A 13797-nucleotide genomic window follows, 5' to 3' on the forward strand; every position below is an offset into this window, starting at 1 on the left:
TATCATTCAGCCCACATCCCCTCTCTGTGTGTATGCATGGTTTCCACATGGTTTACATTGAAAGCTACACCGTGCATTTGACAGTGAGCTGAGATTTTAACGGTTTTGATTTGTTTGTAACATTCACTTCCCACATCCAGGGTGAATTCTAACTTCCACTTGAGTTGAATTTTTACTTATAATTGATGTCAATGGAAAACAAAGTCAAAATATGACTAAAGTGGTAAGTTATGACCACATACAGTGCATTCGGAAAGTATTCAGACCCTTTGACTTTTTCCACATTTTGATACGTTACAGCCTTATTCTAAAATGGATTAAATATATTTTTCCCTCATCAAACTACACACAATACCCCATAATGACAAAGCGAAAACAGGTTTTTAGATTCTTTTAAAATGTTATTACAAATAAATAACATAAATACCTTATCTACATAAGCATTCAGACCCTTTGCTATGAGACTCGAAATTGGGCTCAGGTGCACCCTGTTTCCATTGATTATCCTTGAGCTGTTTCTACAACTTGATTGCAGTCCACCTGTGGTAAATTCAATTCATTGGCACACAGCTGTCTATATAAGGTCCCAAAGTTGACAGTGCATGTCAGAGCAAAAACCAAGCTATGAGGTCGAAGGAATTATCCGTAGAGCTCTGAGACAGGATTGTGTCGAGGCACAGATCTGGGGAAGGGTGCCAAAAAATGTATTTAGCATTGAAGGTCCCCAAGAACACAGTGTTCTCCATCATTCTTAAATGGAAGAAGTGTGCAATCGGGGGAGAAGGGCCTTGGTCAGGGAGGTGACCAAGAACCCGATGGTCACTCTGACAGAGCTCCAGAGTTCCTTCCAGAAGGACAACCATCTCTGCAGCACTCCACCAATCAGGCCTTTATGGTAAAGTGGCCAGACAGAAGCCACTCCTCAGTAAAAGTCACATGACAGCCCGCTTGGAGTTTGCTAAAAGACACCTAAAGGACTCTCAGACCATGAGAAACAAGATTCTCTGGTCTGATGAAACCAACATTGAACTCTTTGGCCTGAATGCCAAGCGTCACGTCTGGAGGAAACCTGGCACCATCCCTACGGTGAAGCATGGTGGTGGCAGCATCATGCTGCAGGGATGTTTTTCAGCGGCAGGGACTGAGAGACTAGTCAGGATCGAGGGAAAGATGAACGGAGCAAAGTACAGAGAGATCCTTGATGAAAACCTGCTCCAGAGCGCTCAGGACCTCAGACTGGGGCGAAGGTTCACCTTCCAACAGGACAACGACCCTAAGCACAGCCAAGACATTGCAGGAGTGGCTTAAGGGCAAGTCTCTGAATGTCCTTGAGTGGCCCAGCCAGAGTTCGGACTTGAACCCGATCTAACATCTCTGGAGAGACCTGAAAATAGCTGTGCATCGACACTCCCCATCCAACCTGACAGAGCTTGAGAGGATCTGCAGAGAAGAATGGGAGAAACTCCCCAAATACAGGTGTGCCAAGCTTGTAGTGTCATACCCAAGAAGATTCAAGGCTGTAATCACTGCCAAAGGTGCTTCAACAAAGTACTGAGTAAAGGGTCTGAATATTTATGTAAATGTGATATTTTCGTTTTCTATTTTTTTTAAATGTGCACAAATTTCAAAAACCTGTTTTTGCTTTGTCATTATGGGGTATTGTGTGTTGATTGATGAGGGGGAAAAAACAATTTAATCCATTTTAGAATAAGGCTGTAATGTAACAAAATGTGGAAAAAGTCAAGGGGTCTGAATACTTTCCCAATACACTGTAGGTACAGTAGCACAACTGTCTTCCTCTTCCTGATAGCTTTTTTTTCTTCTTACAATAAAAAACATCCACATCCATGATGCTCACAAACATCCATAACATCCCCCCTGCCCAGACCCACTTGCTCACACCCCCATCTTCAGCGCCCGCATCACTCTCCGCCACATGGCCTCAAACTGCACCATTTTGTTTGCTTTTTTGTTTTTGCATCAAACTGCAGCTGATTGCTTTTGTGTGTAGGCTACTTTCGCTACTTTCAATGGCAATAAAGATGTATTCTCTCTCAGTGTGTTTAAATGTCAATCATTAATGTATACAGTACCTTCAGAAATTATTCACACCCCTTGACTTTTTCCACATTTTGTTTTGTTACACCCTGAATGTAAAATGTATTAAATTGAGATTTTGTGTCAGTGATCTACACACAATACCCCATAATGTCAAGGTGGATTTTTTAAAAATCTTTTTTTAAAACAAATTAATTACAAATAAGAAGCTGAAATGTCTTGAGTCAATAGTAACCCCTTTGTTATGGCAAGCCTAAATAAGTACAATAATACAAATGTGCTTAACAAGTCACATAATAAGTTGCATGGATGCAATAATAGTGGTTAACATGACTACTTCTTCTCTGTACCACACATATACAATTATCTGTAAGGTCCCTCAGTCAAGAAGTGAATTTCAAGCACAGATTCAACCACAAAGACCAGGGAGGTTTTCCAATGCCTTGCAAAGATGGGCACCTATTGTTAGATGGGTGAAAATAAAAAAAGCAGACACTGAATATCACTTTGAGCATGGTGAAGTTATCAATTACGCTTTGGATGGTGTATCAATACACCCAGTCACTACAAAGATGCAGGCGTCCTTCCCAACTCGGTTGCCGGAGAAGAAGAAACCACTTAGGGATTTCACCATGAGGCCAATGGTGATTTTGAAACAGTTACAGAGTTTTATGGCTGTGATAGTAGAAGATTTAGGATGGATAGTTACTCAACAATACTAACCTAAATGACAGAGTGAAAAGAAGGAAGCCTGTACAGGATAAAAATATTCCAAAACATGCATCCTGTTTGCAACAAGAGGAATAAGAGGAAAACCTGGTTCAGTCTTCTTTCCAACAGACACTTGGAGACAAATTCACAGCAGGACAAAAACCTCAAACTTAAGGCCAAATACAGTGCCTTGCAAAAGTACTCATCCCCCTTGGCTATTCTAACTCTCAACAGTAAGTTGAGACCCCGACTGAGTTTTTTAAATGTTATTTATTGGTCCGCGGGCCGCCAGTTGCCCAACCCTGGCCTATACAGTGTGTTTTCCTACAAAATCATTAATGTATTTTGGTGGCTTTACAGAGCACATCAATAAATTGAGCATTTGCTTCTTGGGTTCATGGAAGGCAGTTTATACACATTATTCAGACTGGAAGGTGGACTTACTTTACTTCTGCCGTGTAAATAAGCCAGTTTTGAGCACAGACTACTGTATGTACAAAATTTGTATTTATGATATGTGTTTAGCTCAGTGGATGTGTGGACTATGGCACTCATGGACTGTATGTTTGCATAGTTTGACAGCCGTGTGTATGGTAGTTTAGACAATGTGTATTCTTGATATATTCAATACAGTGTTTATTTAAGCTTTATTTTAACAGGGAAGACATTGAGACCTAGGTCTCTATTCCAAATGTGCTCTGTATAATACTATATAAATATACACATTATACACAAAAATAATTATAATATATACACATTAAAATACAAAAACACAGTCATGGTTAGCACAAATAAAACATCACAAATCACCAGTGTGATATTGGATTTAGCTAGACCGTTTGACTCTGTCGTTGTTTGTAGTGTGTGGTGGAGAAACAAGCTTTATTTGAAGTACATTTATTGGGGAAATGCTGTAGAGTGGGAAAGGCCTCTGATGATTGTTCATGAGTTAATGGTGCTTTTGTCCTCAGATGTCTGTGTGTGTGTGTGTGTGTGTGTGTGTGTGTGTGTGTGTGTGTGTGTGTGTGTGTGTGTGTGTGAGAGAGAGAGAGAGAGAGAGAGAGAGAGAGAGAGAGAGAGAGAGAGAGAGAGAGAGAGAGAGAGAGAGAGAGAGAGAGAGAGAACATTTGAAATGTCTCTCTTCCTTTGGAACTTTTGTGAGTGTAATGTTTACTGTTCATTTTCTATTGTTTATTTCACTTTTGTTTATTATCTATTTCACTTGCTTTGGCAGTGTAAACATATGTCAACCATGCCAATAAAGCCATTTGAATTGAATTGAGAGAGAGATGGGGGAAGAACAGAAAGAGGAAGACAGTATTCTCACCATATGAAAGGGTAAAAAAGAGAACTGGACAAAGCGAGAGAGGAAGGGCGAGTAAGCCCTTCAGAGGCATAGTTATTCACAGTGGGAGGTGGAGAACTGCAGTGCCTCTCTCCCTCTCTACTTCCTAGAGAACAGACAGAGTGTGTGAAAAGAGGAAGAGAAGGGGGAGGATCTTTACAGTCAGGCACATGCTCACACAGATATAGTACATACAGACCTATACCCACAGACACACCCATGCGTTCTAATGGACATGCAGAGCTATTTAGACATGAGACACAGCAGCAGCAGTTCCTATTGTGTTTTTAGGGACAGTAGAATACAGAGTGTAAAGTGGCAGAAGTAGTCAGGCCTCTGACCATCTGGTCACTATACACACAGAGAGACAAATATACCAGTACACTGTTTTTTGGAGTCTGAGTTTTGAAGTTATGACTGACTTCAGGATGACTAAGAGTGGCCAGGTGTTCCTCAGTCCTGCGGTTATTACACGGGGCCAGAGGAGACGACACAGCAATGTAAGTATTTATTCTTATGGGTAAGTGACTGAGAGATACTGTAGTGCAGATCATTGTGATCTTAGATATCTTACAGTATAGTGTTACTCTAAATGCATATATGTTAGACATTACTCTGTAGCAGTCAGAACAGCTGTTCTCACTTGAAGGCACAGGTGTGTCTTATCATTCATATTAATCTGTTGATTTCTCATGTGGACAGAGATTGGTTGAACATGACAGATGTGTGATCAACTCATTTGGTTTGCTTGGTTTTGGTAGGACTCAGTTTACAGTAGCTTCAGAGACAGTTGAGAGGCTAGTATAGGAGACCATTAGGTCAGGGTTGGTCTTTAGTGCAGTTTCCAGTTCCATCACTGTTACTCATTACCATGTCAGCACTTCTCAATGGTCTGTTTGTCTCTGGCAGAGAGTTCAGTCATCCCACACGTGTAGGCTAGGTTATTACTGCACAGTCACAGATTTGGTAGAGGTGTTGGTGAGGTGAATATTTTTGTATGGAAAACCATAATATCTCAGTTTTGTGTTCCGATCCTCACTGGTAATTTGGTCCATGTTGGTTTGCACTTATGTTTGTTTTCAAGGCGGCAGTAGGATATGCCAGCGTATCATATGACACTGTTTGTTCACACAGGGAACAATGTGTTACACCCATGGCTTTATTGAGACAAGCCAGTGTTGGTCAGTATGTGTGTATGTGAGTAGTGTGTGTATGCACCCCTTTAGTAAGTCCTGGTATGCCCATAGTAAATCTATGTTGACATGTGGAAACATCAGCTTGACACCCCAGTCCACATTTGTTACATGGTACAGAGAGGGCCTTGCTGCACAACAAGCTGGGCTATCATTGGCTATCTAACGCTCTAGCTCACAAAGTCTTTAATTGGTAACTTCCCTAGTCGATGCGTTTGGTCGGGGTGGAGCTGCCCAGCATCAGGGTAGTAGGTTCTGTGGAGAACAACTGCTGGCTGTGGGTATTCCTTCTCTTACTCTATGTGAGTGTCTCTTATCTTGGATAGAATAGATCCCGCAGGCCTCGGCAGAGTACAACTGCCTGCCAGTAGGTATTCTTTCTGTTTATGAGTTTCTCTTATCTGGGATAGAATGGATCCTGCAGTTAATGGGAGCTGATAGTGAATGGAGTTTGTAATGAGGTTACAGCATTGGTGTTGATTTTTGGTTAGAGGAGGCTGAATCTGATGGATCTCTACCTCACTTCCTGCAGGAGTTGTACAGTAGACTTATATTGATTAGAAATGAACAGGGCTGGCAGATGGAGGGTAATATTAGAACCAGTTTGTAAAGCCAGGTATCTAATTTGTTTTCATTTGCTACCTTATGTCTACTCTCCCCATTCCATGTTGATCTAATGGGCTAAGTGTATTACAGTCACGCATCAACACACCCTGAGTGTCCAGAGTAAACACACAGTCCCAGGAAGTCAGCTGAGGTGGTTAGTGGCTGTTTGCAGCCTTAATATTCCTCCACCGCCTTTAGAGGCACTGGGCTGCACTCCTTCAGAGGAATATATATGTGTTTCCAGGCGATTGATTTCCTGTGTGGAGGAGCAATTCAGTGAATACTGAATGGAGTCTCAGTGAGGCTAGTGTTGTGCTGGGTTGGTGTGACAGGCCTGGGAAAGAAGTGCAGCACATCGATGCCATGGAGGAGTCAGAGGCAGGTTGTAAAGAAAATAGGGATCGGATCAACAACACTCCCAGCTCCATATCCACAAATGTGTTGGGATGAACACAAGATAAATCTCATGTGAAGAAGACTGCAGAGCCAGCATATTTTACCAGCCAGTAAACCACTCTCCCTCTTCGATTTGTCTGTCTCTCTCCCTCAGACCTCGGACCTATTTGCAATGATCGAGAGGATGCAGGTACAGTAAGTGGTCTGAGATCTCTGCTGTATACTATACTCACTGCTTTGTCTTCTTTGTAGTTTCTCTGTGCTCTGAGAGGCCGAGATTCTAAAGTGTCTTTGTTCTGTTTCCTGTTTACTACATTTGTGCTTTATTTGTTGTGTAACACAGTTAGGGTTTAGGAGACAAAGCCAGATCATATTCTTATTCATTTGATGAGCACAGCATAGTAGAGTATAGAAATGATAAATTATGAGTGCTACTACAATACTGCATAATACATGTGAGCACTTTGTATTGGAATATTCCCTCTTTATCTACGTTATCAGCTCAAAGAGCTATCAGCCTTTAAGAGCCTATCAAAGTCTCTATCTCTATGTGTAGCAAAGCTAATTCTAAGCTATAAACTGTCCCTGTTGGAACAGAGTAAAGTGACCAATTAGCTCCTTGAGTGAAAGCACTGGGCCTGTTAACTGCTTTTGTTTCAGTTAGTTTATTGACTCTGATTGGCTCAATGACGTGTGTTTAGTTTAGTTTAGTTTATATGTATCTCCATTAGCTGTTGCATAAGCCGCAGCTACTGTATTCTTCCTGGGATCCACAAACATAAAAGCACAACATAATACACTACAAAATAAAATAATAAAAGAGAATAGAACATAAACAATTACAGTGAGGGAAAAAAGTATTTGATCCCCTGCTGATTTTGTACGTTTGCCCACTGACAAAGAAATTATCAGTCTATCATTTTAATGGTAGGTTTATTTGAACAGTGAGAGACAGAATAACAACAAAAAAATCCAGAAAAACACATGTCAAAAATGTTATGAATTGATTTGCATTTTAATGAGGGAAATAAGTATTTGACCCCTCTGCAAAACATGACTTAGTACTTGGTGGCAAAACCCTTGTTGGCAATCACAGAGGTCAGACGTTTCTTGTAGTTGGCCACCAGGTTTGCACACATCTCAGGAGGGATTTTGTCCCACTCCTCTTTGCAGATCTTCTCCAAGTCATTAAGGTTATGAGGCTGACGTTCGGCAACTCGAACCTTCAGCTCCCTCCACAGATTTTCTATGGGATTAAGGTCTGGAGACTGGCTAGGCCACTCCAGGACCTTAATGTGCTTCTTCTAGAGTCACTCCTTTGTTGCCTTGGCCATGTGTTTTGGGTCATTGTCATGCTGGAATACCCATCCACAACCCAGTTTCAATGCCCTGGCTGAGGGAAGGAGGTTCTTACCCAAGATTTGACGGTACATGGCGCCGTCCATCGTCCCTTTGATGCGGTGAAGTTGTCCTGTCCCCTTAGCAGAAAAACACCCCCAAAGCATAATGTTTCCACCTCCATGTTTGACGGTGGGGATGGTGTTCTTGGGGTCATAGGCAGCATTCCTCCTCCTCCAAATACAGCGAGTTGAGTTGATGGCGCCGAAGAAGAAGGCTGCCGTTTTACAGCCCTCTAACCAATTGTACTATTATGTGTGTTTTTCCGCGTTATTTGTAATTTATTTTGTACATAATGTTTCTGCCATCGTCTCTTATAACCAAAAAGAGCTTCTGGATATCAGGACAGCAATTACTCACCTTGTATTGGACGAAGATTTTTTCTTCAACGAGGCGGCCGCGAAGAATATCCTACAGACACCCGACAAGGCCCAAATCCCCGTCATTCGCATGAGGAAGAGACGGATATATCGTGGACGTAGGTCGGGGTGCCTTGTAAGGATCCGACGGCGAGCGAGTAAACTGCCGCTCCCATCAATCCTATTAGCCAATCTTCAATCATTTGAGAATAAATTGGATGATTTAAGATTACGGTTATCCTACCAACGGGACATTAAAAACTGTAATATCTTATGTTTCACCGAGTCGTGGCTGAACGACGACATGGGACAACATACAACTAGCGGGCTATACGCTACATTGGCAGGATAGAACGGCTGACTCCGGTAAGACAAGGGGTGGCGGTCTGTGTATATTTGTAAACAACAGCTGGTGCACAAAATCAAATACTAAGGAAGTCTCAAGGTTTTGCTCGCCTGAGGTAGAGTATCTTATGATAAGCTGTAGACCACACTATTTACCAAGAGAGTTTTCATCTATATTTTTCATAGCTGTCTATTTACCACCACAAACCAATGCTGGCATTAAGATTGCACTGAATGAGCTGTATAAGGCCATAAGTCAACAGGAAAACGCCCATCCAGTGGCAGCGCTCCGGTGGCCGGGGACTTTAATGCAAGGAAACTTAAATCAGTTCTACCTAATTTCTACCAGCATAGGAAATGTGCAACCAGAGGAAAAAATACTCTAGACCACCTTTACTCCACACACAGAGACGAATACAAAGCTCTCCCTCGCCCTCCATTTGGCAAATCTGACCATAACTCTATCCTCCTGATTCCTGCTTATAAGCAAAAACTAAAGCAGGAAGCACCAGTGACTCAGTTAATAAAAAAGTGGTCAGATGACGCAGATGCTAAGCTACAGGACTGTTTTGCTAGCACAGACTGGAACATGTTCCGGGATTCTACAGATAGCATTGAGGAGTACACTACATCAGTCACTGGCTTCATCAATAAGTGCATCGATGATGTCGTCCCCACAGTGACCGTACGTACATACCCCAACCAGAAGCCATGGATTACAGACAACATCCGCACTGAGCTAAAGTGTAGAGCTGCCGCTTTCAAGGAGCGGGACTCTAACCTGGACGCTTATAAGAAATCCCGCTATGCCCTCCGACGAACCATCAAACAGGCAAAGAGTCAATACAGGACTAAGATTGAATCGTACTACACCGGCTCTGACGCTTGTCGGATGTGGCAGGGCTTGAAAACTATTACAGACTACAAAGGGAAGCACAGCCGCGAGCTGCCCAGTGACACAAGACTTCCAGACGAGCTAAACCACTTCTATGCTCGCTTCGAGGCAAGCAACACTGAAGCATGCATGAGAGCACCAGCTGTTCCGGATGACTATGTGATCACGCTCTCCGTAGCCGATGTGAGTAAGACTTTTAAGCAGGTCAACATTCACAAGGCCGCAGGGCCAGACGGATTACCAGGACGTATACTCCGAGCATGTGCTGACCAACTGGCAAGTGTCTTCACTGACATTTTCAACATGTCCCTGACTGAGTCTGTAATACCAACATGTTTCAAACAGACCACCATAGTCCCCGTGCCCAAGGACTCTAAGATAACCTGCCTAAATGACTACCGACCCGTAGCACTGACGTCTGTAGCCATGAAGTGCTTTGAAAGGCTGGTCATGGCTCACATCAACACCATTATCCCAGAAACCCTAGACCCACTCCAATTTGCATACCGCCCCAACAGATCCACAGATGATGCAATCTCTATTGCACTCCACACTGCCCTTTCCCACCTGGACAAGAGGAACACCTACGTGAGAATGCTATTCATTGACTACAGCTCAGCATTCAACACCATAGTGCCCTCAAAGCTCATCACTAAGCTAAGGATCCTGGGACTAAACACCTCCCTCTGCAACTGAATCTTGGACTTCCTGACAGGCCGCCCCCAGGTGGTAAGGGTAGGTAACAACACATCTGCCACACTGATCCTCAACACGGGGGCCCCTCAGGGGTGCGTTCTCAGTCCCCTCCTGTACTCACTGTTCACCCATGACTGCATGGCCAGGCACGACTCCATCACCATCATTAAGTTTGCCGACGACACAACAGTGGTAGGCCTGATCACCGACAACGATGAGACAGCCTATAGGGAGGAGGTCAGAGACCTGGCCATGTGGTGCCAGGCTAACAACCTCTCCCTCAACGTGACCAAGACAAAGGAGATGATTGTGGACTACAGGAAAAAAAAAAGAGGACTGAGCACGCCCCCATTCTCATCGACTTGGCTGTAGTGGAACAGGTTGAGAGCTTCAAGTTCCTTGGTGTCCACATCACCAACGAACTATCATGGTCCAAACACACCAAGACAGTCGTGAAGAGGGCACGACAAAGCCTATTCCCCCTCAGGAGACTGAAAAGATTTGGCATGGGTCCTCAGATCCTCAAAAAATTCTACAGCTGCACCATCGAGAGCATCCTGACTGGTTGCATCACCGCCTGGTATGGCAACTGCTTGGCCTCCGACCGTAAGGCAATACAGAGGGTAGTGCGTACGGCCCAGTACATCACTGGGGCCAAGCTTCCTGCCACCCAGGACCTCTATACCAGGCGGTGTCAGAGGAAGGCCTCAAAATTGTCAAAGACTCCAGCCACCCTAGTCATAGACTGTTCTCTCTGCTACCGCACGGCAAGCGGTACCGGAGTGCCAAGTCTAGGTCCAAAATACTTCTCAACAGCTTCTACCCCCAAGCCATAAGACTCCTGAACAGCTAATCATGGCTACCCCCCCATCTTTTTATGCTGCTGCTACTCTGTTAATTATTTATGCATAGTCACATTAACTCTACCCACATATTACTTCAACTACCTCAACTACACATTGACTCTGCACCGGTACCCCCCTGTATATATAGCCTCCCTACTGTTATTTTATTTTACTTCTGCTCTTTTTTTCTCAACACTTTTTAGTTTTATTCTACTTTTTTATTTAAAATAAATGCACTGTTGGTTAAGGGCTGTAAGTAAGCATTTCACTGTAATGTCTGCACCTGTTGTATTCGGCGCATGTGGCCAATAACATTTGATTTGATTTGATTTGATGCCAAAGAGCTCGATTTTGGTCTCATCTGACCACAACACTTTCACCCAGTTCTCCTCTGAATCATTCAGATGTTCATTGGCAAACTTCAGACGGGCATGTATATGTGCTTTCTTGAGCAGGGGGACCTTGCGGGCGCTGCAGGATTTCAGTCCTTCACGGCGTAGTGTGTTACCAATTGTTTTCTTGGTGACTATGGTCCCAGCTGCCTTGAGATCATTGACAAGATCCTCCCGTGTAGTTCTGGGCTGATTCCTCACTGTTCTCATGATCATTGCAACTCCACGAGGTGAGATCTTGCATTGAGCCCCAGGCCGAGGGAGATTGACAGTTTAGTGTTTCTTCCATTTGCGAATAATCGCACCAACTGTTGTCACCTTCTCACCAAGATGCTTGGCGATGGTCTTGTAGCCCATTCCAGCCTTGTGTAGGTCTACAATCTTGTTCCTGACATCCTTGGAGAGCTCTTTGGTCTTGGCCATGGTGGAGAGTTTGGAATCTGATTGATTGATTGCTTCTGTGGACAGGTATCTTTTATACAGGTAACAAACTGAGATTAGGAGCACTCCCTTTAAGAGTGTGCTCCTAATCTCAGCTCGTTACCTGTATAAAAGACACCTGGGAGCCAGAAATCTTTCTGATTGAGAGGGGGTCAAATACTTATTTCCCTCATTAAAATGCAAATCAATTTATAACATTTTTGACATGCGTTTTTCTGGATTTTTTTGTTGTTATTCTGTCTCTCACTGTTCAAATAAACCTACCATTAAAATTATAGACTGATCATTTCTTTGTCAGTGGGCAAACGTACAAAATCAGCAGGGGATCAAATACTTTTTTCCCTCACTGTACATATCATAAATATTATACAAATCCAAAACCAACGATATACAGAAAATGCAGTGAGGTGCTGCTTGATTTATCTTTTAAAGCTCATCTTGCTGTTCGCTTGAGCAAGCTGCGACGGAAGAGCGTTCCATGCCATCACTGCTCTATACAGTACTGTTTGCTGCCCCAAACACGTTCTGAACTTGGGTACTGTGAATAGACCCCGGGTCTGTGTAGTCTGGGGCCTGGCTGTTGATGACACCTTCCCTGTTGTCCCCTGTCTCTCACACTGTCACTCCTCTGCTTCAGTCACTACCCTCTCTTTTCTCTTCCACTTACATTTGAATTCTCTCTGCCTTTGCTTCCTCATGATGCTACGTATGTCTGGTTGATATGTGGTCCTCTGTAGCTCAATTGGTAGAGCATGGCGCTTGTAATGCCAGGGTAGTGGGTTCGATCCCCGGGACCACCCATACGTAAAAATGTATGCACACATGACTGTAAGTCGCTTTGGATAAAAGCGTCTGCTAAATGGTATATTATTATGTTGAACCAATGTATTGTCCTTCATCTGGAAGCTTCTTATGTCTCTCTTTTCCTTTGTACCTGTAATGCCAAGTTTCATTATAGAGGAACATTTGATGCATTTTTAAAAAGTTAAATTGGAGTGAGAAGGCAAATATTTTGTGCAGCTGTGTGAGTGTGTGTGTACTGTGTATATCACCTGGCCCCTGGCATGCCTCTATCTCCCTCCACAGGGCAGCAGAATGGACGAGCAGAGATGCATCCTCCCTCCACCCCTCAAAGTGAGTCTAGGAACGGTAGACTGTGTAACATATCCTCAGTGGGTCGGCAGTCTGTATCCAAACAAAGGGATGCTCACCAAGGCCCTGAGTTTCACAATAGTGGACAATACAGATGTGAATACATTGTTGAGTTTATTGTGGTGGCCACTCTCTAATTGCGCCATTTTAGTTGGGTTGCCCACTCAGAGTCAATGTGGTTTCAGTCTATGATTTAATGTGGCTTCCTTTCATTTAAGTAATGGGCTTTGTAGATTGAGCATTTATATGTTGATTGTGCTTTGAAAACAAAAGTCACATGCTGCATTTATGAGGGTACTATGATGGGAAATAGAACAATGTTGTTCATCATTATGACATGATTTTCTCTGCAGACAGAGGAGGACTATATCCCTTACCCCAGCGTTCACGAGGTACAAACAATCTGAAACTGAAATCTGTCTCGCATATAGAGCTTTGTGATACATCATAAACATTCTGAGTGAACCCACAGTGTGGTTAACCTTTATCTGCGATTGAATTGAATTCCATGTATTGTGTTTATTTTCATGTAACTTCATTAACCTGTGTCATCGTGGTTGATATCAGGTCCTGGATCGTAGAAGCCCCTTTCCCCTTATCCTGCTGCCTCAATTTGGAGGCTACTGGATCGAGGGGACCAATCACAAACCCAGTGCCACACCTGGGCCTGAGCAGCAGCCATGTGCTGCCTCCCACATCAAGCTGGAGACAAACAGCATTGCCAAGATCTACAGTAAACAGTTCATTGGCAAGGTGAGCATAGTCTTATAGGCAGCATTCTGCTTCCCATGTTTTTCTGGAGTATTAATTCCAGCTGAAACTGGAATAGATTGAAACTGAAATGGAAATAGAAGTATGTTTTTTACTAGCTCAGATTCCCTCAGGTTGCTTACATCACAGGCTGAGCCTACATCCATTCATTATCCTGGGGGGAGACTGTGTTTCTAACAAATGAAAGTATTTTC

At 43.3% G+C, this 13797-nt stretch overlaps 1 protein-coding gene across 4 annotated transcripts in view; it reads left to right on the top strand.

The window, feature by feature from the left end:
• LOC121577746 (rap1 GTPase-activating protein 1) overlaps positions 1–13797 on the top strand; it is a 202286-nt gene that overhangs the window by 146852 nt on the left and 41637 nt on the right. For 2 of the 4 annotated variants that reach the window (XM_041891597.1, XM_041891598.1), the window contains exons 1-5: positions 4357–4614; positions 6464–6499; positions 12767–12814; positions 13186–13224; positions 13400–13585. In XM_041891597.1, the coding sequence (XP_041747531.1) occupies positions 4528–4614; positions 6464–6499; positions 12767–12814; positions 13186–13224; positions 13400–13585 (396 nt within the window). In that variant the 5' untranslated portion in view covers positions 4357–4527. Of the gene's footprint in view, positions 1–4356; positions 4615–6463; positions 6500–12766; positions 12815–13185; positions 13225–13399; positions 13586–13797 lie in introns of those variants that run through there. The other 2 variants (XM_041891599.2, XM_041891600.2) reach the window with 1 other exon arrangement.

The sequence above is a fragment of the Coregonus clupeaformis genome, chromosome 12 (genome assembly GCF_020615455.1).
Source record: "Coregonus clupeaformis isolate EN_2021a chromosome 12, ASM2061545v1, whole genome shotgun sequence".
NCBI lineage: Eukaryota > Metazoa > Chordata > Actinopteri > Salmoniformes > Salmonidae > Coregonus > Coregonus clupeaformis.